Below are 27,321 nucleotides of genomic sequence, written 5' to 3'. Positions count from 1 at the left end.
TCTGAAGTTAGAGAATGCTAATAACAATAATGGTTAATACACTCTGGCTTCTTACAGAATTTAGGGAGTAAGATGAAAGACATAGACCTGAAAATATCTAGAATAATCTTGCACCATCCTGTAGTAGCTAATGTGGAGAAGTGGATTTCATGGTAAATGTCCAGTAATTACTTTCTCAATCTAACGGTCAGATGGCAAGACATTTCCCAGAGCATCCTCGTGGACTAGGTCCTTTCCCAAGGATACAGTGTGGTTCAATCCAAATCTGGGTTCTTAGACACAACATGCAGTAAATCACTAAATCTTAAAAGAGTAAACCCAACTTTTTCAACAGGCACAAAAATTTATCTTAAAGATATGGGGCTGAAAGATATTTATGTGTCATACTAGGCCAGAGAAAGACTTTGGAAACTGTTGACCTCCTTCACCGCTGTGGATGTGCTGGGGTGAGGGCCAGGTCATGTTGAGGGGTGAAGTTCCCTTAAATTTATCTTACACTGGGAAAGCCCTATTCCAATACTTCACAGGCTCTTTGGGCAATTATAGTGAAAAAACTCCAAGTTAGCGCTCCAAACCAAAGAGAACCTAGTACCTTTTAATAAGCAGAGTCAACCCTCAACCATGTATGTATATGGTAGAAGGTAATATCTTCAATAATAAAATGATAATTTACGTTTGACTTCACAACATGTTCTATATTTGGGAGTTTTCTTTTGTTTTTGGCAAGATCAACAGACTTATTTTCCTAATTAGTTTGACCCTAATTAATGTTTCGATTAAGATTCTCTGAGCGTACATACACATATGTACACTATTCACCAACTGATGGTGGGGAGAATGCCCAGAAACATATTGTGGGACAGGGAAAGGTGGTCTGAGATTATGTTTTTGCTGCTGGCAATTCACAAACTACATCATCTGAATCAACAGGGAGTTGGTTGTATTTATACCAGGCACTTCCTAGAGCCAGATAATCACATTAGCTAATTCCCATCCATAAAATATGTGTAGTCTCAGTAATAACTTATTAAACGAAGTCTATCCTACACACAGAATGTTTTTTCCCCCCTCCCAATCAGGATTACTTAGCTTTACTTTTTATGCCAATTCAGTTAATAAGGCAATTGCCAAACTGTCTAGTACCGGCTGCCACACAGACCTGCCTGAGTTCTCGCTCAGGCTTGGAAATACTTGGGAATGTAAGTGGGCAGAGTTAGCTCCTGTCACTTTGGGGAATTCAGCGCAGCTTCCCTTGATTTCCTGAAAACACCTTCTAGAATTTTCCCCTCTCTCTTGATGGCACAGGTGGCCTGGCTTTCCGGATAGGCCGCCTGCCCTCTCCCCCCCCCCCGCCCCCCCCCGGTCCTGCCCCCCGCCCCGCCCCCCTTCTTGGCGTCTGACCCTGCAGGTCGCTCACCTATCTTCTCCTCGGCTTGGCTGCTCTCCGCAGTCTCCGTTGGAGTCTGGGCTGTTGCCATGGCAGCAGCATCCTCTGCAGCAGGGGTGGTGGCGGCAGCAGCAGTGACAGCAGCAGGCACGTCGGCTTGTTTAGGCTCCTCCTTGGCCGGCGCATCTTCGGCCTTGGAGGACGGCGAGTTGTCAGTGGAAGCTTTAGTGGCACTTTCTGTCTCAGCAGAGCCGGCCTTCTCCTCTGAGGGGGCAGGAGCCTGGGGGGCTGCCTGCTCTGTGGCAGCATCGGGGGCGCCCTCCCCCTTCTTCTCCTCGGAAGGAGTTTCGCCGGCTTTGCCGGTCTTCTCCTCGGGCTTGGGGCCGGCTTCCGCGGGAGTGGAGCCTTCTCCCTCCTTCTTCTCCGTGCCTTCGGCGACGGCAGCTTCATCCTTCTCATTTGCCTCCGCCTCGGCGGCTGGGGCATCACCCTTCTTCTCTCCTTTGAGCTTTTTCCTCGTTATGTGTCCACGGAAGCTAGCCTGAATTTTGGTCGCGGCCTTATGAGCTTTATCTTCTGGTTTGATGCCATCTTGTTCAATCTTTTGGTCCTCATCATTTTTTTCAACCTTTATAGAGAAAAAGGGGGGGAAAAAGGAGAGATGGAGCAATGTTCTTTTCCTTCAAATCACAGCATTCAACACGTATTTATTGAATGACTTATTTTGTGCTAGGCACCATGCTTGGAGTTAAGCAAAGAGCAGTACTCTGAAAATTCAAACCAAGCCTCCTTTCTTTCCCTGGTCAAAGAACTTAGGAGAGAACACATTATTTTACAGAAAAATTAATGTCTTTTTGGCCTTCCAGAATCACTGGCATTATTTTGTCTGTTGTTCTTTTCCCAACTCAGTGTCTCTCCTTGGCCAAACTTACATCAGCCTTTTTGTAGATGTACCTTGGAAATTCAAGTCACACCCACCCTAGGTTTTCATCAAAGAGCTCTGAAAGATGTTGGTTTTTCAGGTTTTTGTGAGAGACTCTGTGAAAAACTTTATGATTTAAAAAATTATTGTGGAAGTTTATTTGTTTCCTCAAGATTTCAAGCTTGGTCAGGAAACCAGTAGGTTTGGGGCAAAGGGTTTAAACAGGAAATTCCATGAGGACTTGTGCAAAATGCAGATGAGTTCCAGCGCTCTGTGAGGTTTGTTCAGGATTTGAGAATTCAAAATGCTAGTCACAAAATAACATCCACTTCCCTCTGTGTGTGGTCCAGCATCAGTAATGAACATCCCAGGCCTTCAAGGTTTGAATTCAGAAAATGGTCATTAATCTTGAGTTCTTTTTAAACAGAAAGAGTAGAAAACACAGCTCCCACTTTTGAAACAGTGGCATATATTCACTACATCACAATTTCTTATTCTCAAAGCAATTGAAGCTTAATGTTAGTTTTATATTATCATCAATAGAGCCATCCTAGTACTGAAGGCGAGAGTCTAGAATGTGAACTTTTTACCACTTGATCAGGTTACAGCATAACATAGGCTGCAAATAACTTTTTTCCACATGGAAATTGAATCAGAGGAGAGGAATGAAAGGTATAGTTGTGAAAAGAAACGCCTAGGCAAGTGAGCACTCAGAATTCACTATAGTGTCATTGCCTACCACGTGGTTACTTATAGTTCCCACATAACCATTATATTAGTTTCAGGGGTACAACATAATGATTCAGTATTTGTATATATTGCAAAATAATCACCACGATAAGTTTAGTTAACTTTTGTGAACACTCTCTTAGGCAGTGGGGAAATACAGCAGTGAACAACGCAGCAAAAGACCATTTAATAATTAGAGAATGCTTGTCATGTAGCCAGTCCTCTGCTTGGCCCCAGTCTCGACCTTGGCCTGACCTTGGCCTTTGCTCCAGTTTAGGATGCAAATCACAGCAGGCCAACATAAGGCATGGTTTCCACCTGTCATACCAGCTCTGTCCCAGTGACCCAGATCCTGTTCATCATGAAGTAGACCTGACATTCTTCAGACAAGCATATGGGCCTGTATTGCTTAGGTCCATCAACATGCTCATGGGAATACAAAAGTAGTTTTGAAAATAAACTGCCTCTGGGAGTAAAAGCAGGATGGATAAATTTCCAGTGAAACTGAAGGCAAGTTCTCCTTTTTCTTCAATTAACTGCATGTGTATTCACACAGAGAATGCAGGAGTGCACGACAGCTCTGTGGAGGGGCCCCCCCTGCTTCCTCCTCCCAGTGCCATGCTGCCACACTGCTTGGTACTCTGACGCACTGCCCCCTTCCCGCTCTCCTGCTGCTCTTGAGGACTCCTACTGGGACACACGCAGCACAATCTGGGGCACGGGAGCAGCTGTCCCTGCCAGGAGCCCTCTGCTCAGAGATGGAAGCATAACCCTGTTAAATTAACAGTTGTGAATGGAGCATGCAGCCAAGATGTTGTTCATTTATTTTCCTCTATCTTGAATTTTCTGAATGAGGCACCATCTTATGTGATAGGACATCTGCACTTGGGCCTTGATGCCAAATGGTTCTTTAATACAAGTACTGGTACTTGTGAAAGTAACCAAGCCAAATATTTGAGTAGGCAAGTGCCTAAAAGACCCTCTGGTGACTCAAGAAAACTGCATCACCCTTTACTCTTTAAGAACACAAAAGACAAGGGATAAACTCTTAAAACTTCGGAAAATATAAAAAGAAGGAAGTTAAGTCTGAATGATAAAAAGAAGATACTTTTCAAGGAAGCTGAGTGTCTGAATGATTAAAGAAAGTTACTTTATAAGGATGGAGGAAGAGCCCCTCTAAGTTCTTTTCACCTTCATCCCCAATCTGTTTTTCTCTCTCTGTCTCAATTTATCAAATCATCTGTCACTTTAACTTTCCAAATGATGAGGACTTAAGATTCTGTGCACAGCCTCTGTGTTGAAATGACTATTTAGAAAGTTTCAGACTAGACGTGGGTACGAAGACTGTGGGATCAGGCTCACCTGAACAATCCAGGAGTGGAAGGGGCACAAGACAGGAAGGGGTGGGCAAGAAAGGAGAGAATGTAGAAAAAAAAAAAAAAACATGGTTAGCAGAGAAGTGAGACAACCCAGAGCTGGGAACCCAGGAGGTAAATACACCCAAAGAAGTACCCAAATTACCCCCACAGACATGCAGCTTCTCCAGGAGGAACTGCTGGGCCCCTAAATATCATTAGAGATTTAGGGGAATTGGATTTTAGGAATTAAGTGGGAATAGAAGTCACTGCAGATGGTGATTGCAGCCATGAAATTAAAAGATGCTTACTCCTTGGAAGAAAAGTGATGACCAACCTAGATAGCATATTCAAAAGCAGAGACATTACTTTGCCAACAAAGGTCCGTCTAGTCAAGGCCATGGTTTTTCCTGTGGTCATGTATGTATGTGAGAGTTGGACTGTTGATGCTTTTGAACTGTGGTGTTGGAGAAGACTCTTGAGAGTCCCTTGGACTGCAAGGAGATCCAACCAATCCATTCTGAAGATCAGCCCTGGGATTTCTTTGGAAGAAATGATGCTAAAGCTGAAACTCCAGTACTTTGGCCACCTCATGCGAAGAGTTGACTCATTGGAAAAGACTCTGATGCTGGGAGGGATTGGGGGCAGGAGGAGAAGGGGATGACAGAGGATGAGATGGCTGGATGGCATCACTGACTCGATGGACATGAGTCTGAGTGAACTCCGGGAGTTGGTGATGGACAGGGAGGCCTGGCGTGCTGCAATTCATGGGGTCGCAAAGAGTCGGACATGGCTGAGCAACTGAACTGAACTGAGACAACTAATACAAATTGTACAGATAGAGGGAAAGAGACAGAGACAATGAGGGAATCGAAAGGGAAAGAAAAGACAGGGGAAGGAAGAAGAGGAGGGGAGTGGGGAGGAAGGAGGAGAAGGAGAACCAGACTAAGATGAGGTCAGCTTAAATGACTGCACAAAGGCATCCGGAAAAAAAAATATTTTAAGTACAAACTGGGTCTTCAGCCAGAAAATGCCGAAGTGTACGTAATTTTTTGGTGCTTGTAATTAATTCCATAAATATGACAAACTCCAGGTTATTTTCTGGTAAATTTCCTTTCACAGTCCTAGAGGTAATAGCATTGGTAGTGTATTTTGCTGAGAGAGGAGACAAGGAGAAAAGGTTTCCCAAAACTGGCTGTGAGGGAAGCCACAGAGCATCAGACCACATAGAACTTTGCCCAGCTGGAAATAGAAGAGCTTGCCCCAAACAAGGAACATGTGAGCCCAGGAAACCAGAGATCACTCAGTACATTTAGCACAACCCTTTCAGCCTCTGATAGGGAAAGCTGTGCCCTGAAAATATTCTTCAGTTGATAGCATGAGTAAATCAGTCAGTGGTCTTGTTTGTATTTGAACTCAGGTCCTCTCCCCTCCTACCCAACTCCAAGTCCAATTTTATTGCATCAGTGACCTCAAATAACTTAGTCTTTCTCGTAGCAGACCATCCGTAAAGTGTCATGTCAACATCCTGGTTCATCTGTTCATTTAACAACACTGAGTGCCTATGCTGGGCACCACAGACATACTAGTGAGCAGACAGAAGCTGTGTCTATCCACACAGGACACTTTTGTAAATACACTTTAAAAAAATAACCTTATAGTATTTAGCAATCAGCAATTTCCCAAGAATTCAAGGAGACATCTGAACTTTCACCCATCTATAAAGTAAGGATGGTAGGGTGTGTACTCAGTCATGTCCACCTCTTTGCAGCTCCATGGACTGTAGCCTGCTAGGCTCCTCTGTCCATTGAATTTTCCATGCAAGAATACTGGAGCAAGTTGCCATGCCCTCCTCCCAACCCAGGGATCAAATGTCTCTTGCCTCTCCTGCATTGGCACCACCTAGCACCACCACTGGGAAGCCCATATAGTAAGGCCAATAGTCTAAATATGTCAGTTACAGATGGAGGAGGTCCAGAAAAAAGGAGAGCTTGGTATTTAATGGCTTAAAAAAGTCAGTTTATAGTTTCATTAAAATATTTATTTCTTAAACTCAGCTTGGCCACAAATAAGCTTTGTGCTGAGCTCTGATGAAATCCTCTCATTTTTACATGGAGATGTTGCTATCCATGAATTAATGAATGGGGACCTGCCAATGCAGTTCCTTACATGCAGGAAGAGGGTCATGATGAGTCACCATAATTTTTTCAGAAATCTTCATTGTTATAGCTGAGAATTTTTACTGAAAATTTCTTTGGGAGCACTGTAATTTGTGAGATCTTAAAGGAAACCAAGGTATGGAAAATGTTTATTTTTCAACTAAGGCTAAAATCTTGGATGAATACTGGTTTGAAGGAGATGAAGGGAACCGTTTCACTAACTTGCTGTTTTTGTTATTGTTGGTTTAGTGGCTAAGTTGTGTCTGACTCTTTTGCAACCCCATGGACTATAGCTTGTCAGGCTCCTCTGTCCAGGGGTTTCCCAGGCTCTTACCTGGAGAGGGTCGCCATTTCCTTCTCCAGGGGATCTTCTTGACCCAGGGATCAAACCCAGTGGATTCTTTACCACTGAGCCACTAGGGAAGCCTACTAACTTTCTGGGATTTAGTCAAATTTTAAGGTCCATTCGGTGAAAGGGCAATACTTTTCATCACCATTTAAGAATCACAGATAAGAAAGCCAGATAAAAGAAACAGCTATTTCATACCCAATATTAAGCTCTGGTTAATAATTTCCTTTTTCTCTGGGGGAAGAGGAATGGACAAATTAGGATTCAGTCTAAGATGGCCAAACATTTGCATTTATTATGTTACAAAAGAGCTTTAGGCAAAAATCTATAAATGCCTAGTTTTCAGAACTAATATAACATCAGCCATTCAACTGGGACACTTCAATTCATTTAGCTTTTTGCAGTTATCACAGGAATACTTCAGCCTTACAAATACAGAAAAATGTGGCCCTGTATCTACTTTTGCTAGCTCTTAATACTACAATGATAATACTTTACATTTTGTCTGAAACAGGATTGAATTTTAAATACTTTTAAAAAGTCATTGATGTGCATCAGTTCTTATTTCTAAGAATATCTTTAGTAAACCAAAATATTTTAAATTTGATTGAGCAAAAGATATTCCCAAGAAGCCAGATTGAAGGGCCAGAGAGATCAGAACCAGAGTAAAGTGTGGATGTATCTGTACAAATCTAATAAATGTCTACTTATGGCTCACTCTATTTTTGTTAATAATGTTTGAGGGGAAATTCACATAAGAAAATTTCACTCTTGTTTTTCTATTTAGTTGGCTTCGAGCATAGTTGATAGCATATACTTTAGGAGACATGTCCAAGTATTAAAGAAACCCTCAGTGGAGTTTCTGTACTTGCACTGAATCTAGTCAAGATCAGAAATCCAGAGAATCACCCCTTATGGAGGAGCGAAAGGAGGATGGTCCAACCTTGTTCAGTTTTGCAGAGGAAATTCCTCAGGTTTTCAGGCAGTTCTAGGAAAGAAGGTGTCATTTGAAAGATGAATAGGCATAGCTCGGATATGGGGGTCTCTTAACACTCAATCTGGTTTGAGAGTCTTACTAAGGGTGTGAGGGGATGGGGAACAGGATGTAAATAGATACAATGAAACTGTTGTGCTCCAGCCAACAATGGCCTTCATTTTTTTGAACTCTGATCTTCAGTGCAATGAAGAATTCTTTTAGTTCCTAGACAGTTGGGGGCCCAGACATATGACAACTGGGCAATTCTCTGGGGGAACGTGAGACATCAAGATTGACTTTGCAGGCTTCCCTGGTGGCTCAGTGGTGAAGAATCTGCCTACCAGTGCAGGAGTTGAGGGTTTGATTTGGGAAGATGCCACATGCCGTAGATCAATTAAGCCTGTGCACCACAACTACTGAGCCTGAGCTCTAGAATCCAGGCGGTGCAAATCCTGAGCCCACATGCCATGACGACTGCATAGCCTAAAGCCTGTGCTAGGAAATAAGAGAAGCTACTGCAGTGAGAAGTTTGTGCACTGCAACTACAGAGTAGCCTCCATTTCCATAACTAGAGAAAAGCCAGAGCAGTCATGAAGTCCCAGCACATTAAACAATTAAAAGATAAACAGAATAAAATTATTTTATAAAAGAGAGAGAGAAATACACTAAGAGTATATCTGCTCCCTTAAAAAAATAAAATAAAAAAGAGCTACTTTGCAAATCCTGGCACAGTGGTAGTGAGGGGATTCTCCTTTCCTCTTCAGGTGCAGCATGCGGCATAGCACTGCAGTTCCAGAGTCGTGGTAAGTGGGCAAGAAATGCCCACTGATTGACTGACTATGTAAAAAACCCAATAATCCCACAAAGGAAACTGGAATAATGATGTGAACCTTTCAAATAATGGATAGTGATGAAGATATGGGTCTTCACTCACTTTCTTATATTATTTATTTAACATGTGCCGCCCAGCAACTTCCTAAAGAATATGAAGTGGCACATTCAACATAGTCTAAAGCACTACTGCGAAGAACTCAGTTTCCATTCAAAAGAGTTATCTTTTATTTTGTGTATGTATAACTCTATTTGTCCCACAAAGACAGATGGAGATGAAGCAAAGAGCATACTATAATTGGCACCTTCTAACAGACGAAAGTCAGCATACAAAAGGCTTTTTTTGTTCACAGCTGAATCTCCAGTTTCTAGAACGGTGTCTAGCATACAGTAGATGCTCAATTAATATTTGTTGGATGAATTTAAAATTTGAAATTCAATGACTGCCATTTCAGAAAGACTGTGATAAGCAAATTAATCTGGGATTAATTTTTTGGTCAACTTTTAAAATGCTTCATTTCCCAGTGATGGACTTCAAGAGCATCTGGCTAAGACAAGTATATGTTTGCCCAACACCTAACTGAATAACTGACTTCTTGGGTGAGTTGAACAGAGAATCCAATTATAGGAATGAAAGAGCAGGAATCAGACAAGTCACAAAACTATAGAAATGACATTGATAATAATTAAAAAAACATTTAGAAAGGGAAACAAATCTAGGAAAAAAAAAACCCAACATATTCATCTTGCCCATGGGTTATCTGGAATCATATCAATCAAATTATTTTTCAAATATATATCTCACCTCTTTATAAGTTAAACAGGTAAAAATATTCAGGGAAAGTTGTTGGAGACTCTCCCTTCCTTGTTTAGACTTAATCTGTAAAATGAGCCCCATGGCCTAAGGATGTAGGCTAGAGATGACTGGTCCCTTAGATATTCAAGGAGGGAAGCCCCTTTCTTCAAATGGGCACTGGGAAGAGGCCAGGGTTAAGAAGAGGTATATACTTCTGCTGGTCTATAAAATTAATGTTTTTGAATTATAGTCCTAGAGGAGACTCTTGAAAGTCCCTTGGACAGCAAAGAGATCAAACCTGTTAATCCTAAAGGAAATCAACTCTGAATACTCATTGGAAGGACTGATGATGAAGCTCCAATACTTTGGCCACCTGATGTGAAGAGCCAACACATTGGAAAAGACCTTGATGCTGAGAAAGATTCAAGGCAGGAGGAGAAGTGGACAACAGAGAATGAGATAGTTGGAAGGCATCTCCAATTCAATGGACTTGAGTCTGAGCAAACTCCAGGAGATAGTGAAGGACAGGGAAGCCTGGTGTGCTACATACAGTCCATGGGGTTGCAAAGAGTTGGACACGACTTAGCAACAGAATAACAAATCTCTAAGGGCCCATGCTAGCCAGAATAATTTGACTAAACTTTTCCAGAAAAAGAGTACTCTTTGGGTATGGTGAAACAGGTATAAGTGAGCTAACTGAATCAAGGGTCAAAGTCAGTGATTCTCAAGCAAATGCCAGCTGAGAGTCAACTCTGAAAGGAAGGGGCTCCACGCTTGAGCAGCAGAAGCAGACTCTGATGAGAGCTGCTGATTGCAGTTCTCAACCTTGGCTTCCTAGGTGGCTCAGTGGTAAAGAATTCGCCTGCCAATGCAAGAAACTTGGGTTCAATCCCTGGGTCAGAAAAATCCCCTGGAGACGGAAATGGCAACAGCAATGCACGCCAGTATTCTTTCCTGGGAAATCACATGGCCAGAAGGAGCTTGGCAGATTACAGTTCATGGGGTCACAAAAGAGTCAGACATGACTTAGCGACTAAACAACAACAACCTCTACAAGTGATCACTACCTCTTAAGTGGCACGTTGGAAGGAAGGAGAGGTGGACAAGGTGAGGAGATACCAAAGCCTGTTCTAGGAGAAGTCTCTATGCCTGTAATGGCCACTGAGCTGGGAACACAATCGAGGGACTCCTTATCAGGCTGCTGGAGCAGCTGAACTCGGACACGAGATGATGAGTGGGACTGTGAGGCTTCCTCTGCCAAGTGAAGAAAGAGGAGAGCAGAGGGCAGCCAATACATCTGGGAAAAGACAGACAAGCCTGACTGGCAGAAAGTCCCTGATATCACCATCGCCGGTGAATTCCATCCAGTTGAGCATTCCCGAGAGCAAACCACACCCCAAGCTGCTGGAGAAGGTTCCCAGAGCCAACCAGGAGGAAGAGAAGCCCCAGAACCCAGTGAACCTGACCAAAAGCTCTGCTTTCCTATCAGGTAAGACTCTGCAAAATGTCTCTGGTTCAGGAAATTAAAACACAATGTGATAAATATTTAATTAAATCGCCATATTCTTCCTACTATACTGACTATCAATGACTGGCTTATTATTTTCTTAATTAAACTTCTTTCATTATGAAATGTAATTTACTACATTCTAGGTCAGTCTCTGCTCTCTGCTAAGTCACTTCAGTCGTGTCCGACTCTGTGTGACCCCATAGACAGCAGCCCACCAGGCTCCCCTGTTCATGGGATTCTCCAGGCAAGAACACTGGAGTGGGTTGCCATTTCCTTCTCCAGTGCATGAGAGTGAAAAATGAAAGGGAAGTTGCTCAGTCGTGTCCGACTCTTCACGACCCCATGGACTGCAGCCTACCAGGCTCCTCTGTCCATGGGATTTTCCAGGCAAGAGTACTGGAGTGGGCTGCCATTGCCTTCTCCTCTAAGTCAGTAGTACTGTATAAACTTTTTTCAGTGAACAGATGAGTGAGAGAGACACTCCTCATTCACTCTGTTGTATGTCCTTCCCCAAATAGTGCCACTGTTGGTCTACGGCCCTGGTTTTTCCTTCTTTGTGCTTATATGAACCTGACATACATTTTTATCTCATTATTAGCCAAATTGTCCCCTGGACTATACGGCCTCTGGAAGCAGGGCTTTGTCAGTTTCATATAATCCTCAAAGCCTTGATGGGTAAAACAGGGCTGGCACATGGTTGATGCCCCCAAAATATTTATTTGTGGTTGTTGTTAAGTGACTCCATGCTGTGCTGTGTTAGTGATCAGCGAGCATGTAAATGGGCAGCATCCAGATAACTGCCTGGGTGTCATTGCTTCTCTCTGGAAAACTAATGCTTGGGGTTTTGTCGAACTACTCCCCAGCAGCCATAGCTCTCTCTCCTCTTAATTTATAGTGAGCATACCACATATATAGTTAGTATTTAAATTCAGTTCTCATCAAAATCCTGTGAGCAATACATCACTGTGTCTGCTTTATAACCAAGGTAAACTGGGAAACAGAAAGCTGTTATCCAGTGTCTAAAGACTGGGCTTGCCCTCAAGTCCTGTCTTTGTTCAGTGCTTTAATTAAAAAACAAAAAACAAAAAAAAAAACAACTGTCTTTTAAAAAATTATTTTGTTTATTCATTTTTGGCTGTGCTGGGTCTTTGCTGCTGCACGGGCTCTTCTCTAGTTGCAGACAGCAGGGACTGCTCTCTAGCTTTGGTGAGCGGGCTTCTCGTTGCAGTGGCTTCTCCGGTTGTGGAGCGCCTGCTCCAGGCTCAACAGTCACTGTGCACGGGCTTAGCTGCTCCATGACACATGGGATCTTCCCAGACCAGGAATCAAATCTGTGTCTTCTGCATTGGCAGGTGGATGCTTTACCACTGAGCTGCCAAGGAAGCCCTACTTAAGGCTTTTTAAAATAGACTGTAGGAAGCCAGTATTCCCTGGTGGTAAGAGCATAGGCTCTACAGTTAGATATACATAGGTTCAAATCTTGTCTCTGACACTTAATTACCAGCTCCTCATCTAGGGCAAGTTAACCTCAGTTTCCTTACCTGTGAAAGTGAAAGTCACTCAGTCATAGTCCGACTCTTTGCGACCTCATGGACTGTACAGTCCATGAAATTCTCCAGGCCAGAATACTGGAGTGGGGAGCTGTTCCTTTCTCTAGGGGTTCTTCCCAACCCAGGGATCAAACCCAGGTGTCTCGCATTGCAGGTGGATTGTTTACCAGCTGAGCCACCAGGTAAGATGGAGGAATAACAGGATTATCTCACTGGGTTGCCGTGAGCATTATATGAGTTAATATATATAAAGTGAGTGGCACAGTCCCTGTTATATTGTACATTCTCAAAAAGGGACAGCTAATTTTCACATCATAGTCACTGTCATCATCACTCTCATCTCAGTGTAATGTCTACATTCCCATTAGACTGAGTCCATGACGGCTGGTATCCCCACCCAGGGAGGAGAGAGTCCAGATCCTTATCTCTATAGTACTATCTATACTCAGAGAGAGAAACAGAAATCATCTAAAGTGTGCCATAAAACTCAATCTAGTTCTTTCCTGTCCTTGGGATGGGGGCAGATCTGTTTATACTGTCAAGGGTAAATCACAATCCCTCTCTCCTAACACACACCAATCCTCTTTAACTTTACCTATGTCTAAACCACCACACAATCCAGCATCTTTGTGACGGAAATTCACTTAAACAAGAAGTGTGTTCATTCTCAAAATGTACCTTTTACTTGACACCCCTACCCCCATCCAACAACAACAGAAAAAATCTGATATAGCTACTATTTCACATCTCTGTCTCACTATCTGTCTATAGGTCTTCCATATCAGGAAAACAAGTGCCCTGTAGGTTCTGAGAGCTCCTCTGTCTACTCATCCTTGGTGAAAGCTGTGAATGCAGCTGCCAGAAAACTTTGTGGGAGGTTAGCTTAGGAGCATGTGGTCCCAAGGAGAGGGAGATCAAGATGTGGGGCTTCCAACTCTACCCAGTGTGTGCCTGTTGGATGTTAGCGAAGCTCCTCCAAGTATCATTGTACCTAGTACACACCTAACACGTCATTAGGGTGCACGGCGTTATGAAACATAGCTGGCAAAAGATGGAAACGAACCTGAGATGCTATTTGCTTTAAAAAACAAATGACAGTAAATTGAATTTACATATTTCAGGTTATGAAGTACTTTCCACCTCATAAAACTGTTCCTTAAGGAATTACAATGAAGTAGGCTGAGCAAGTATGCTTTCCCCTTCATAAACCGAAGCAACTGAAACGCAGATTGGTGGAAAGGCCAACAAATAGTAGAACAGATCTTAGCCTAGGTTTTCAATCTCCTTGAATTTTAAGGAACCTAACAGAATTCAATCTAAGAATTCAATACAAAACACTCCAAAAAAGAAGAATCACTGAATAGTAGCAATGCTAATATCAGCACTAAGGCTACTTGAAGCACAGAATTGGTCTACATTCCAGGTCTTATAACAGATGGCTCCAGAATCTCTGCCTAGGAGGGATTAGGAGCAGGAACATGTTTGAAAGGGGGAAGTGGGTGATTTTTCTTGAAACTGCACTGGTACAGCAAGCATACTGCTTTGTATAGTACGCTTATTTCTATGAGGTAACTAGTGGGATGATTTTGCAGGCACATTGCTATCTGTCAACAGTAATTTGCACATGCCTTAATGGTCTATATCAATCACCAGGTATGTGATTGCCCATTTAGAACAGCACGTGAGAAATCAAGAAAAACAAAAAAGAACAACATGCTTTCTTTCTGATTCTAGAAGATATGTTGTGTTCTTTCATGTGTGGAAAAAACAAATGAATATTTTTGGTGAGGGGGGTGGGGATGTCAGTTCAATGGCATAGTTTCAAGACAAATAGACTTATTTCCATCTTAACTGAAATTCTGTCCCCAAGCTTTTGGATAGTATAGGGGCAAACATACAAGACTCTAGAAAAATCGATAAATCATAACTGAATCTAAATTTGCTAATGTTGTTATTCTTGTCACTCTTCTTCTCTTGCCCCTCCCTCTGTTTTTAGCATCAAATTCTCTTTAGGTCATATTCCCTGGCATGGTTTTTGGGTCAAACAATTTATGTTCAAATCCTGGTTCAGCCATGGTTTAAATATATGACCTGCAATAAATGACTTAATTTCTTCAGAATTTAGCTTCTACATCCACCGTATAGATACTAACATTTACCGTGCAGACTTTCTTGAGGATGAAAGAAAACAGTATTTGTAAAACGTCTGCTTTTAAAAACTCAATAAATAATTGCCTGGAAGAAGACAATACAAGTGAAGTGAAAGTTGCTACTTTCTAGAGACTAAGGATTAGATGCATTGTTGGATAAATATTTTATAGTTTTCTGTCTCTGATAGATTATGGAGGAATTTTTTAGGGCTATGCATATTTCATAAAAATAACAAATGCTTCTCTCAAAAAGCCTCTTTAAAGGTACTATAAAATACCCTCTGAGGGTACTTTATTCTAATAATAAATTGAAGAATTATATAGTACCATGTGCCAACTACTCTTCTAGGCACTTTATTATGTGTTATAAAAATAGACTTATTAAATTTTATTTTATTTTATAGGTGAAGGGGCTTAGGCACAGGGACATTAAATAACTTGCTCAGAATCACACAGCTACTCAGTAACAGAGTTTGAACTCAAAACTTTGCACAGTTGCATGGGAGGTAAAATGACCCCAGGAAAACAGGGCTGGTGCACTCACGGCACGCGCTGCCTCCAGCCTCCCAGGCAAGGCGAAAAGCAGAGTGGATGGTGGGAGAACCCAGAGCATGACTCGGTCATGGACAGTGCCTGCCAAGGCTGAGCCAGTTACTAGTGTCGAAAAGAACAGGCTTCAGAGCTGTCACCCCCAATTTCATAGCTCTCGTAAAATCGATTTACAACAGAAAAGTACAAATACATTTTTAAAGCAGGGGCTATGGTATTGTGACCTCATCACCCTGGTGATGCTGTGACTCATTTTCCTTGTGAAGATTTTGACAGGGAAGGTTCACACTTGCGATGCTGAGAACAGCTCAGAGACCAGGTTTCCTATTAATTCTGAAAGCAAGAGAAAGAAAACACCGGAACAGAGGAAGCAATCTTGGGGGAAGTGTGAGGGGAGGGCCTCAGGTCAGGAATCAGGTCTATTTAATTACATGAGAAAAGCAGATGAATAAACTGGAGTCACTCTTATACTTATCAGAGGAAATGGGCTGAGCAGGTGGGAAAGATTTATTCAAAAGTCTGAGGATTTAAATCCAGAGTTCCTGAATTAAACATTGACTTTTTCTTGAACCAACTATTCCTATTACTTGACTCACAATCGTACTGAGGCAGATAGAGAAATGTATCTAGAACTATTCCATGGACGTCACACTTGCTCTGATTAGATTCTCAGAAAAAATCATACTATTTATCCCACACAACTTCTTGGGAGATGAGTTTAGTGACAATGCTCATCATGGCACAAAGAATCAGCTTTGTGGTTCTACAAGAAGAAAACACTGCACCCTTTGAAGCCATCAAAGAGAAAATTCCCTCATTTGTTTTTGAAACTAGGTAAGCAAATTCTCCAACTTCTGGATTAAACTAGATGAACCTACCTTCGAAAGATGTATGATAACCTGATCTTTGAGCCATAACAATTAAGCAGGTGTTGGGGCTTTCCTGGTGGCTCAGAGGGCAAAGAATGCCTGCAATGCAGGAGACCAGGGTTCGATCCCTGGGTCAGGAAGATCCTTTGGAGAAAGGAATGGCAACCCACTCCAGTATTCTTGCCTGGAAAATTCCAGAGACAGAGGAACCCGGTGGGCTGCATGCAGCCTATGAACTCACAAACAGTCGTACACAACTTAATGACTAACACTTCTATTACTACTAAGAAGGTATTAAGTCTGATTCTGAGGTCTTGAAGTAATGAAAAGTACTTTCCCTTCTTGACGCACAGACAACTATGAGATGTTCCATAACCTTGCGTTGCAAGCCAAAGTGTCACACACAACCCCAGGTTCATGTCCAGCACTGTGAAACTCTAAAAAATGGGGAGTTTTACAGACATGTCCTAATGTGGGGAAGCCTTGGAGACTGTCCTGAACTCCAGAGTTCCAGGAAGGTAGGACGATGCAACCACTCTTCCCACAATTCTGATTTACTCTCCAGAAATCAATGATACTCCATGTCAGCTCAGGACTGGACCCAAGACTACGAATAAAAGATTCCCAGGGCAATTCATTAGCTATCTGCCTACATGGTTGGGGCAACTCAGTGGCTCTAGGTTAGAATAATCCCCTAGTTTCTCCAAAAGCCAAAAGCACAGTAAAAGCAAACCCTGGTACTCACCTGGTACCTCCATAGCCTCTAGTAAGTGAGTGCAAATCATTCTGGCTCTGCACCCCAGAAATACACAACAGAAAGTTTAAATTACCGTGGAGAACTGAGGTAATAATGGCATAGTTGGTGGCAGTAGCAGAGTGGGTGTACAGGAAAGACCTAGACAAAAATTCTCTTTTTATCAGTGTCTGAAATTCCACCTTTGAGCATTATTCCCTTATTTTAAGGTTTACAACAGACACTAAAAGCGAACACTGTAGAAGCTCTCTTAATTGGTCTGTTTTCCACACTGTGCTACATATTTTAAGAGATTAAGCTAAAACAGAGTTATGGTTTTATCATTACATGCCCCCTACACACAGTTCTTTTAATAGTCCCATAACTTAGCAAGCCAAGAAGATATGTATTGGTTTAGCATTTGAGAAATTCATGGAATGGACCCAGTCTGCCTTACCTGCTTCTCTCACGAGCACACCCTTTACTGTAGCTAAGTAGGTCCACATGCGGCTCACTGAACATGCTCCTCACCCCCATAATTCTATGAGCTTACTAACAATGTGGCTTTCCACAGATATCTACCTTGTGTGTCTTTTGAAACTCCAAACACCTGTCAAGATTCAGTCCAATCCTCACATTGACTGGAGAGTTTTCTTGCACCCTCCTAGAAGGGCAGTTCAGAGGCCAGCAAAATTTTTCTGCAAAGGGCCAGGAAGTAAATATTTTTGGCTCTCTGGGACATCAGGTTTTTGTCACAATCACTCAATTTTGTCACAATTCTGTCTTATAGCATCCAATAAGCTATAGCTGCTATCTAAATTAATGAGCATGACTGTGTTCCAGTAAAACTTTATTTATGAACATTGAAATTTGGACTTTACATTATTGTAAGGGATCATGAAATATCCCTTCCCAGGTGGTGCTAGTGGTAAAGAACCCACCTGCCAATGCAGGAAACACAGGAGACCGGGGTTCAATCCGTGAGTTGGGAAGGAAGATCGGCCTACAATCTGCAAAGGGTTGCACAGATTGAAGCGATTTACCATGCAGGTGAAATATCGTTATTCTTGATTTTCTGTCAACCGTTTAAAAATGTGGAAATCATTCTTAGCTTGAAGGTTTCTTTGCTAATCTCTGGGGGAGTATTTACCTTTAGGTTAAACTCCACAGGCTTCCCACTGAAAATCGCTCCTCACTCCCCGAGGTCTGTGACTTCACTCACAATTTGGCCCTCACCAATACCTGCCTCTGCATATCTATGCATCCATCATTTTTTCATTGTAGTAATCGATGTACATATTCTTCAAACTCTCCATTACTATGTAAACTCTCTGAGGACAGGAATATTACCTTAATAATAGAGGCTACTTCATTGAGGCTACTCAATAGATATTGTGATTTATGGTAAAAATAAAATATTGATCTTCATTCCCACTTTGGACACAGAGCTCCGAAAACCTTTGGAATTTCCTGTGATGAGAGGAATAAAGGTGTCTTTTGTTATGTTAATGAAGTGACTGCTTGAGGGTCTGGGGGAGACTGGTTGCCAGCAAAACCAGCCACATGATTAGAGGGTTGGGGCTTTTGTCCCACCCTCTGACCTGCTGAGAGGCTGGAAGGTCTGGAGGTTGAATCAGTCATCAATGGCCGGTGGTTTCATCAATTATGTCTGTGTCATGAAGCTTCCATAAAAAACGCAAAACAGGGTTTGGTTCACCACAAACCTGTGGAGATTTAAGGAGAATGGTGTGCTCAGTGCTCAGTGTCCTTTCCCACACCTTGCGTTAGGCCCCTCTTCCATCTGACTGTTCTTGAGTTATATAATCTGTTTTAATAAACTGGTGAAATAGTGAGTAAAGGAGCTTCCTCAGTCCTGGAAGCTATGTGTGTGCGTGTGTGCTCAGCTATGTCTGACTTGTTGCAACCCCATGGACTGTAGCCCACAAGGCTCCTCTATCCATGGGATTTCCCAGGCAAGAATACTGAAGTGGGTTGCCTTTCCCTTCTCTAGGGGTTCTTCCTGACTCGGATCGAACCTGGGTCTCCTCTGTCTCCTGCATTGGCAGTGGACTAGGATTCTTTACCACTGCACCCACGTGGGCTTCCCTGGTAGCTCAGCTGGTAAAGAATCTGCCTGCAATGCAGGACACTTGGGTTCAATTCCTGGGTCAGAATCAACCCAGGCAGGGGCAGGCCTGTGAGCTCGCAGCACGCCAGCTGCGCTCCTAGAACAGGGAAATTCCCCTGGAGAAGGCATAGGCTACCCACTCCAGTATTCTTGGGCTTTCCTGGTGGCTCAGGTGGTAAAGAATCTGCCCATAATGCGGGAGACCTGGGTTTGATCCCTGGGTTGGGAAGATCCCCTGGCAGAGGGCATGGCAATCCACTCCAGTATTCTTGCCTGGAGAATTCCCACGGACATAGGAGCCTAGTGGGCTACAGCCCATGGGGTTGCAAAAAGGCGGACATGACTGAACGACTAAGCAGAGCAGAGCACCCACCTGGGAAGCTGCTCTAGCAAATTAATCAAATCCAAGGAGGGGATCATGGGAAGCTCAATTTATAGCCAGTCTGTAAGAGGTACAGGTAATAACATGGACTTGCAATTGGATCCTGAGTAGAAGGGGGTTGTTGGAACCCCTGGTTAAGTAGCCAATCAGTCAGAAGCACAGGGAACAGCCAGGACTTGAGACTGGTATCTGAAGTGGAGGGTGTCTTCCAGGACTGAGCATTTACCAGTGGAATCTGCTGTCTCTGGGTAGATGGTGGTGGAATTGAATTGATTGTAGGATACATAGCTGGCATCTGGGGAATGGCTGTTGGTGTGGGACAGCCCCTCCACTGCCACATTGGAATTGGGTTCAGGACCCTAATTCTAGAGGCTGACATTTATTGATCACTTTGCTAAGGCACTGAGCTAAAGGTTTTGCATGGAAAATCTCGTAACAAATGCATGAGGTAGGTATTATGCTAATTATAATGTATGAGATAAGTGACATTATTTTTTACAGATGACAAAACTATACTTGGGGAGGTTCCATAAATAGTGCTCTGATTTGATTATTTAGGCAGTTAGACTCCAGAGCTCACTCTCTCTACCACTCTACCCCTGTTTCACATAGTAAGGCCTTAATAAAAGTCTGGTGAAGGTGTGTTATAGTTTGGATTAAATTGTTTCTTTCCTGAGAATAGTTGATAATAAGGAAGATTGAAAAAACTGACAGAGCAACTCAAAGAGCCACAGCAGAGGACGTCAGAGGCAGGTAAGCTTCTAGAAGAGAGACATGAGACGTGGGTGCCACTGAAGCTGGAATGCTTTATTATTATATGTTTTTTTGCTGCACTGCAAGGCATGTGGGATCTTAATCCCCCTACCAGGGATCGAACCCAGTACCGCTTGCATTGGAAGCACGAGGTCTTAACCACTGGACCGCTAGGGAAGTCCTAAGCTTGCCTACCTGCGAAGAGTCCTGCCCTGTCATTGCTCAACTGTTTGCTCAGCTGAGACGGTGCACAGAGGCACTCAGACCTGAATGTGGGTAGACAGCTAGAGAAATGCAAGGTAGAAGCGATCCCTGGGGAAATGCACAAAGAGACCTGCTGAGCCCCAGGGTTAGGGTCAGGCCTGTGAGCTTGCAGCACACCAGCTGCACTCCCAGAAGGAGAGAAATGAGCTGCAGCTGGGAGGCCACTTGTGCGAGAGAAAAAAGACTTTTTTTAACCATCAGAATTGAGCCCGTTGCTTATGTGTAAGAGGTTTTGTGGAAGCAACTTAAATGGTGCTAAGTCACTAGACAAAAGATCACACCCTCTAGCTCAAGTCCCTGTCTCTAGGGACTCTCTCCAATAGCCTCAGGTCTGGGTGAGGACAGAGCAGTGAAAGGCATCCTGATCAGCTGAGGGAGCATAGCGACCTGGTAACAGGAAAAACAAGGGCTCCTGAAATCCCCAGGGCTGTTCTGCCGCTGAGAAAGAAAAGGCAAAGAGGAAAGATGCTGGCTGCTGTTCTGCCGCTCAGTACATGGAGTGACTGCGTCCATGCTTCCAAGAGCTGGGTCCCCCCTCCCGCCGTCCCCGCCCCCCACATCTATTCATCAGGATCTGCATTCCCACGAATCTTTTGCACATCACCGTGTGAAATGTCCTGGCCTATGGTGCTCAAACTAAACACACTTGTCCTGGAAGATCCACAGTTCCTTTTGAATATTTCGTCAAACGAAAAGTACAGTTTCAGATATGTCTCTATTATGGAATTCAGAGAAATAAGCAGCAGCAGATAAATTAGCTAAAGCCATGAATTGGCAATCAGGAGACGAGTAGACTGTAAATCTGACATGTCCCATTCCACTGCAACCCCACAGAAGTTTCTGTTTCTCTGGGCCTCCGTTTCTGTATCTGTACACTGAGGGGGTTGACTAAGAGAGTCAAGACTCAAACAGTCAAAGTATCAAAGTCCTAATTGTGATACCACTCAGGGCCTTGTGGAGCACCTGGGCACAGGGCCTTTCTGTGTTCCCCATTTCTTAGATTATAGCAAACAGCCTTCCTTCAGCTTCCATGATCTTCCCTGAGTTCCACTGGGCAGATTCAAGTAGTTGTTAATTGGGGAAGGGAGGGGATGCAAGATCAAGGAGAAAACAGTCAAGTGCAGCCTTGTGGCAAGGTCCTGTTGCCCCATCAGGGGATTGTTGTTGTTCAGTTGCTAAGTCATGTCCAATTCTTTGAAACCCCATGGACTGTAGCCCACCAGGCTCCTCTGTCCATGGGATTTCCCAGGCAAGAATACTGGAGTGGGTTGCCATTTCCTTTTCCAGGGGATCTTCCTAACCCAGGGATAGAACCCAGGTCTCCTGCTTGACAGGGGGATTCTTTACCGCTGAGCCACCTGAGAAGCCCCAGTCAAGGGATAAACACAACAGGACCTTTGAGCTATTTTGCAGACACTGAAGCCCCCTTTAGGTGGAAGAAGTTAATGATTAAAGATAATATGTTGCCCACTAGCATGTAGACCCCAAACCAGCTGGACCTGAAGGCTGATGATATTGACTTATACTTGCCTCATCACCAACCCAACAGAAGAATGTCCACAAGCTGACAAAGCCATCTTTGAACCATCACTATAAAAGTTGTCACTATCTTCCCCAAGTGGGGACACATGGTTTTGAGGGCATGGGCCTGCTGTGTCCCCCTTTGCCTGGCAAAGCGATAAAGCTATTGTTTTCTACCTTACCCACAATCTTTCTGTCTCCAAGATTTGATTGGCACCAGTGTATACAGAAGTGAGCTTTCAGCATCAACTGTGTGCAAATGTATATGTGTTCCATTTTTCTATTCTCCTAAGAAGGAAAGCCTCAGAGAAATTTCCTGTGATCTAATCTTACTCTGAAATGGACAAGGTCTCCCCCATACACGTTAACATCAACTGTCACTTAACTTTTAAAATGAGTTATGTAATACATTGAACATATCATGAGACTAAGATATTTCTGAAAAGTACCAGTCCCCAGAGAGAATCACCAAAGTAAGTGAGCACAGAATTTGTCCACTGGCCAGGACCCCATGTGCCAAGACTCTTGATTCTAACACATTTCAAGATGCCTTTACTTGCATGCTCTGTGAACCAGCAAATGACCTTCCTCATTTGGAAAACATACCATCTTCCTTTCAGCACCTAATTCAAACTCTCTCAGAATGCAAGAACACATCTTTTATCAGTCAGCAAAAAGCTTGAGTGCTGAAGAATTGATGCTTTTGAACTGTGGTGTTGGAGAAGACTCTTGAGAGTCCCTTGGACTGCAAAGAGATCCAACCAGTCCATCCTAAAGGAAATCAGTCCTGAATATTCACTGGAAGGACTGATGTTGAAGCTGAAACTCCAATACTTTGGCCACCTGATGCGAAGAACTGACTCATTGGAAAAGACTCTGATGCTTGGAAAGATTGAAGGCAGGAGGAGAAGGGGATGACTGAGGAAGAGGGGGTTGGATGGCATCACCCACTCAATGGACATGAGTTTGAGTGAACTCCAGGAGTCGGTGATAGACAGGGAGGCCTGGCTTGCTGCAGTCCATGAGGTAGCAAAGAGTCAGATAAGAGTGAGCGATTATACTGAAAAAGCTACACTTTCCCCAAAGGCCTCTGTGTGAAAGCAAAGCCTTGTATAGGAATGCCTTACGTGACAATTTTTAAAGCCAAAAGATGTATGGAAAATCTGAATGAAATCTACTGTCCTAGATGGGGGAAAAGAAATCTGAGACTGCTAAAAATAAATAAACAAGATATGCAAAATACTCATACAGTGCCGCAGTTGGCTTCAACCTATTTAGACATGAAAAAGAGGTCAGAACACAGGGAGAGAAAGCTCTAACTCCCCTCAGCTTCAGACCCTCATCACTTGCAAATGGAGTTGATTTTCCTTCCTCTGCAGCTCATCCATCCTCCCAGGTCAAGATGAAGCCACTCCTGCCCAGGGTGCTAGGTCAGCAAATTGAAATTTAAGTTAATTTTTGTGTGCCTGTAAATGACCCATGTGACCAGAAACACAGTGTAACCAGTCAGCCAGTTCCCAAACGCTGCGTCAGCTATAGGCTCTATACTTGTTTCTTTCTTATTTTTTATCATATAAAAGCATCCTGATTTCTGCCCTATTTTGCAGGTGCCCAGACCCTTGAGACCAGAGACTACTGGCCTCATGAAGTGAATAAAGTCTGTTTCAGTTCAGTTCAGTTCAGTCGCTCAGTCGTGTCTGACTCTTTGAGACCCCATGAATCGCAGCACGCCAGGCCTCCCTGTCCATCACCATCTCCCGGAGTTCACTCAGACTCATGTCCATCGAGTCAGTGATGCCATCCAGCCATCTCATCCTCTGAGGTCCCCTTCTCCTCCTGCCCCCAATCCCTCCCAGGATCAGAGTCTTCCAATGAGTCAACTCTTCGCATGACGTGGCCAAAGTACTGGCTTTAGCATCATTTAGCAAAGTTTCAGCTTTAGCATCATTCCTTCCAAAGAAATCCCAGGGCTGATCTCCTTCAGAATGGACTGGTTGGATCTCCTTGCAGTCCAAGGGACTCGCAAGAGTCTTCTCCAACACCACAGTTCAAAAGCATCAATTCTTCGGCACTCAGCCTTCTTCACAGTCCAACTCTCACATCCATACATGACTACTGGAAAAACCATAGCCTTGACTAGACAGACCTTAGTCGGCAAAGTAATGTCTCTGCTTTTCAATATGCTATCTAGGTTGGTCATAACTTTTCTTCCAAGGAGTAAGTGTCTTTTAATTTCATGGCTGCAGTCACCATCTGCAGTGATTTTGGAGCCCCCCAAAATAAAGTCTGATACTGTTTCCACTGTTTTCCCATCTATTTCCCAGTCTGTTTATATCACCTTAATTTTTTTAAGTCATTTTTTAAAGTTATTTAATGAATGAAACATGCATGCTGGTGCCATGATTCCAGGCTAAGAGAAAATCTCACAGTATAAATTTGGCCACATCTAGAGAAAGTGTCTCAGTTCTTCCCACCTGCTCCATTTACCATCCTTCCCCCATCTCCATCCCCACCCCCACCCCCACCCCCACCCCCTTCCCCACCCCCACCCGAAAGTAACTCATTTGCAGTTATCTGTGGAGCTTGTGTTTCATCCTGGGAAATGGAAAGCTCAAGCGAGAAAATGTGGTTAACTTATTCTTTCAATAATGAAGGCTCATTGTTTCTGGCCCTGACCTTAGTTGATTTTCTAGCCTATGTTGTAACCTAAAGGACAAGGTATTCCTGTTCAGTTTTCAAAGGTCTTTTCCTGCTGATACATAGAAACCTCCCTGTCCGCTGCTCCCAGCCCTCTAAAGAAACAGGTGCCAACAAGCCAGAGCCGTGCTAACGTGCTCCTTGCAGCCCCCAAACAAGGGAAAACTGGGAGGGACAGGAGTGAGACTTGCAATTGACCCAGCTTTCTCTCTTCTGCCTTCCTCACCTGCTGTGTAATCTAGACGTGACTGGGGGCTTGGTCCCTGGTAAGCTGGGCGGCTGTGCTGCTGCCGGCGGACTGACGAGGAGGAGCCGGCGCCTCGCGCCTCACGCACCGCCTCTCGCGCTGCACAGCCACCGAGCGGCCTGGGGCGCCGGCTGATGCTTTTGTCGTCCAAGCAGCTGAAAGAAGCAATTATTTCCCCAGGAGAGTTTGTGAATGCTCGTTAAGATAAAACAAAACTCCCCAGTCTTCCGGGGGCGCTGGAATTCTCTCCCGAGGTTTGGGGTATTGGACGAGGGGGTCCGAGCCACGCCCTGAGGTCCCCAGGGTACCATCGGCCCGGCCACGCCCGCAGCCAAGGACGAGGATGTCGGGAGGGGCTGATGAAGAGAAACAAAGGGATGAGGTCACCCTAAAGAGAGGCCGGAGGAAACGCCTAAGGGAGGAAAAAATGAGATGGGAAGAGTGACTATGGGAAGAAACCGGAGTCGAAATGCGGAGGGGGCGTGGTGGGGGGGGTGGGAGGAGGGGCTGGGAGACAAAGGCTGAGTGGTTCGTAGAAGAGAGACCTAGCTGTCAGCTGTGTGTGCTGGACAGAAACCGGGGAGAGACACAAATCAGGCCATGCTCCTCTGCTTAGGGAAAATAAGAAAGTTTGCTTAAACCCCTTCTCTGCTTTTCAGAGTGTTGTGCCACAAGCTCCCATGGTTTGTGTCAATTCTTTGAATGAGATGATAGATGATTTTTTTTTTTTTTTGGTCTAAGAATGGGCTTCAGGATGTCCCTGATTGTGAAGTAACATGCCTTGTACTTTGTTCATATGATTATTTTGCAGTTGGTTCCCTATAGCTTTTATAAAAATGTCAGAGGTATCCAATACCCCCAAAAGGTTAAATGTTACTAGGCTTTGGAAGCACCGTGGAAAAGAAGCAAAACAAGCAAACAAATACACACTGAAAATTCAGTAAGTTTACCTAAAATGCAAATAATATCAAAGGTGAATTCTGTAACACCTCTCTAGGTTAATCGGATTAATACAGTTCCCTTAATGAACTGTACAATGACCTGTATTTTGAAAGCAAAAGACCAAAGGTTAGCACATTTCTATTTGAGGGAAAACTGAAGGTTGGCTCATAGAAGACCAATTGGTGCGGTGGAGGAGAAACTAGGGGGCAGTCTTCCAGGTATGGGTAGCTTCCTGGAGGAAAAGAAGTACTAGCTTTGTCTATCTTTGGTTTTGTCTGAGCTGACATTGGGGCAGATCACCAGAGGAGAAAGCCTGTATTTCACTACCCAAGAAGAATATTAACTAATATTCTAGGGCCTTTCTTGTGCCATGAAACTAAAAGATGCTTGCTTTTTGGAAGAAAAGCTATGACAAACCTAGATGGCGTATTAAAGAACAGAGATGTTACTTTGCCAACAAAGGTCCATATAGTCAAAGTTATGATTTTTCCAGTAGTTATGTATGGATGTGAGAGTTGGACCATAAAGAATGCTGAGCACCAAAGAATTGATGCTTTTGAACTGTGGTGTTGGAGAAGACTCTTGAGAGTCCCTTGGACTGCAAGGACATTAAACCAGTTAATCCTAAAGGAAATCAATCCTGAATATTCATTGGAAGAACTGATGCTGAAGTCAAAACTCCAATACTTTGGCCACCTGATGCAAAGAGCTGACTCATTGGAAAAGACCCTAATGCTGGGAAAGGTTGAAGGCAGGAGGAAAAGGGAACAACAGAGGACAAGATGGTTGGATGGCATCACTGACTCAGTGGACATGAATTTGAGCAAGCTCCAGGAGATGGTGAAGGACAGGGAAGTCTGGCGTGCTGCAGTCCAACGGGTCTCAAAGAGCTGGACACGACTGAGTGACTGAACAACAACAAAATTCTTGTGCCAGTTTAGCTCACCACCCAACTGTAAGTTCATTGAGGGCAGGGACTTTGTTAGGTTGGACATATTGAAGCTGTGCACCTCAGAGTGGGATTTGAATCCATGTGCTTGGACTCGAACCTGGCCAAAACCCACGGTCTTTCAACTGAGATCATACATCTGGTTTTAGGACCTAATGAAGTTGAGGTCTGATGTCTCATCACAGAAAGAATTCACAAAGTGATAGATTATAAGTGGATTTATTTAAAGGGAAACTCACTCCATAGACAAGCGTGTAGGCTATCATAGGGGCAAGTGCAGAGACAAAATGTGGTGTGGTTAGCTTCTATGGGCTGGGTAATTTCAGAGGATAATGAGTGGGAAGATTATTCTAACTATTTTGGGGAAAGGGTGGAGATTTCCAGGAATTGGGCCACTGCCTCCTTTTTGGTCTTTGATGGTCAGCCTGGGAACTTTCAAGGTGCCTGTGGGTGTGTCATTTTGCTGATGTGTTACAGTGAGTGTATACTGAAGCTCAAGGTCTAGTGGAAGTCTACTTGTCTGCCATCTTGGACCTATTTGGTTCTGATATGTTGTGTCCTTGGGCTATGTCA

At 43.7% G+C, this 27,321-nt stretch overlaps 1 protein-coding gene across 1 annotated transcript in view; it reads right to left on the bottom strand.

Annotated features, from left to right (window-relative positions):
• Window positions 1-27,321, bottom strand: part of GAP43 (growth associated protein 43) — a 105,719-nt gene that overhangs the window by 37,658 nt on the left and 40,740 nt on the right. The window contains exon 2 of the mRNA XM_069554157.1: window positions 1,418-2,015. Coding sequence (XP_069410258.1) covers window positions 1,418-2,015 — 598 coding nt within the window. The remainder of the gene's footprint in view (window positions 1-1,417; window positions 2,016-27,321) is intronic.

This window comes from Ovis canadensis, chromosome 1 (genome assembly GCF_042477335.2).
Source record: "Ovis canadensis isolate MfBH-ARS-UI-01 breed Bighorn chromosome 1, ARS-UI_OviCan_v2, whole genome shotgun sequence".
Lineage (NCBI taxonomy): Eukaryota > Metazoa > Chordata > Mammalia > Artiodactyla > Bovidae > Ovis > Ovis canadensis.
Note: the sequence above shows the minus strand (reverse complement) of the source record. Positions and strands in the feature narration are given on the sequence as shown.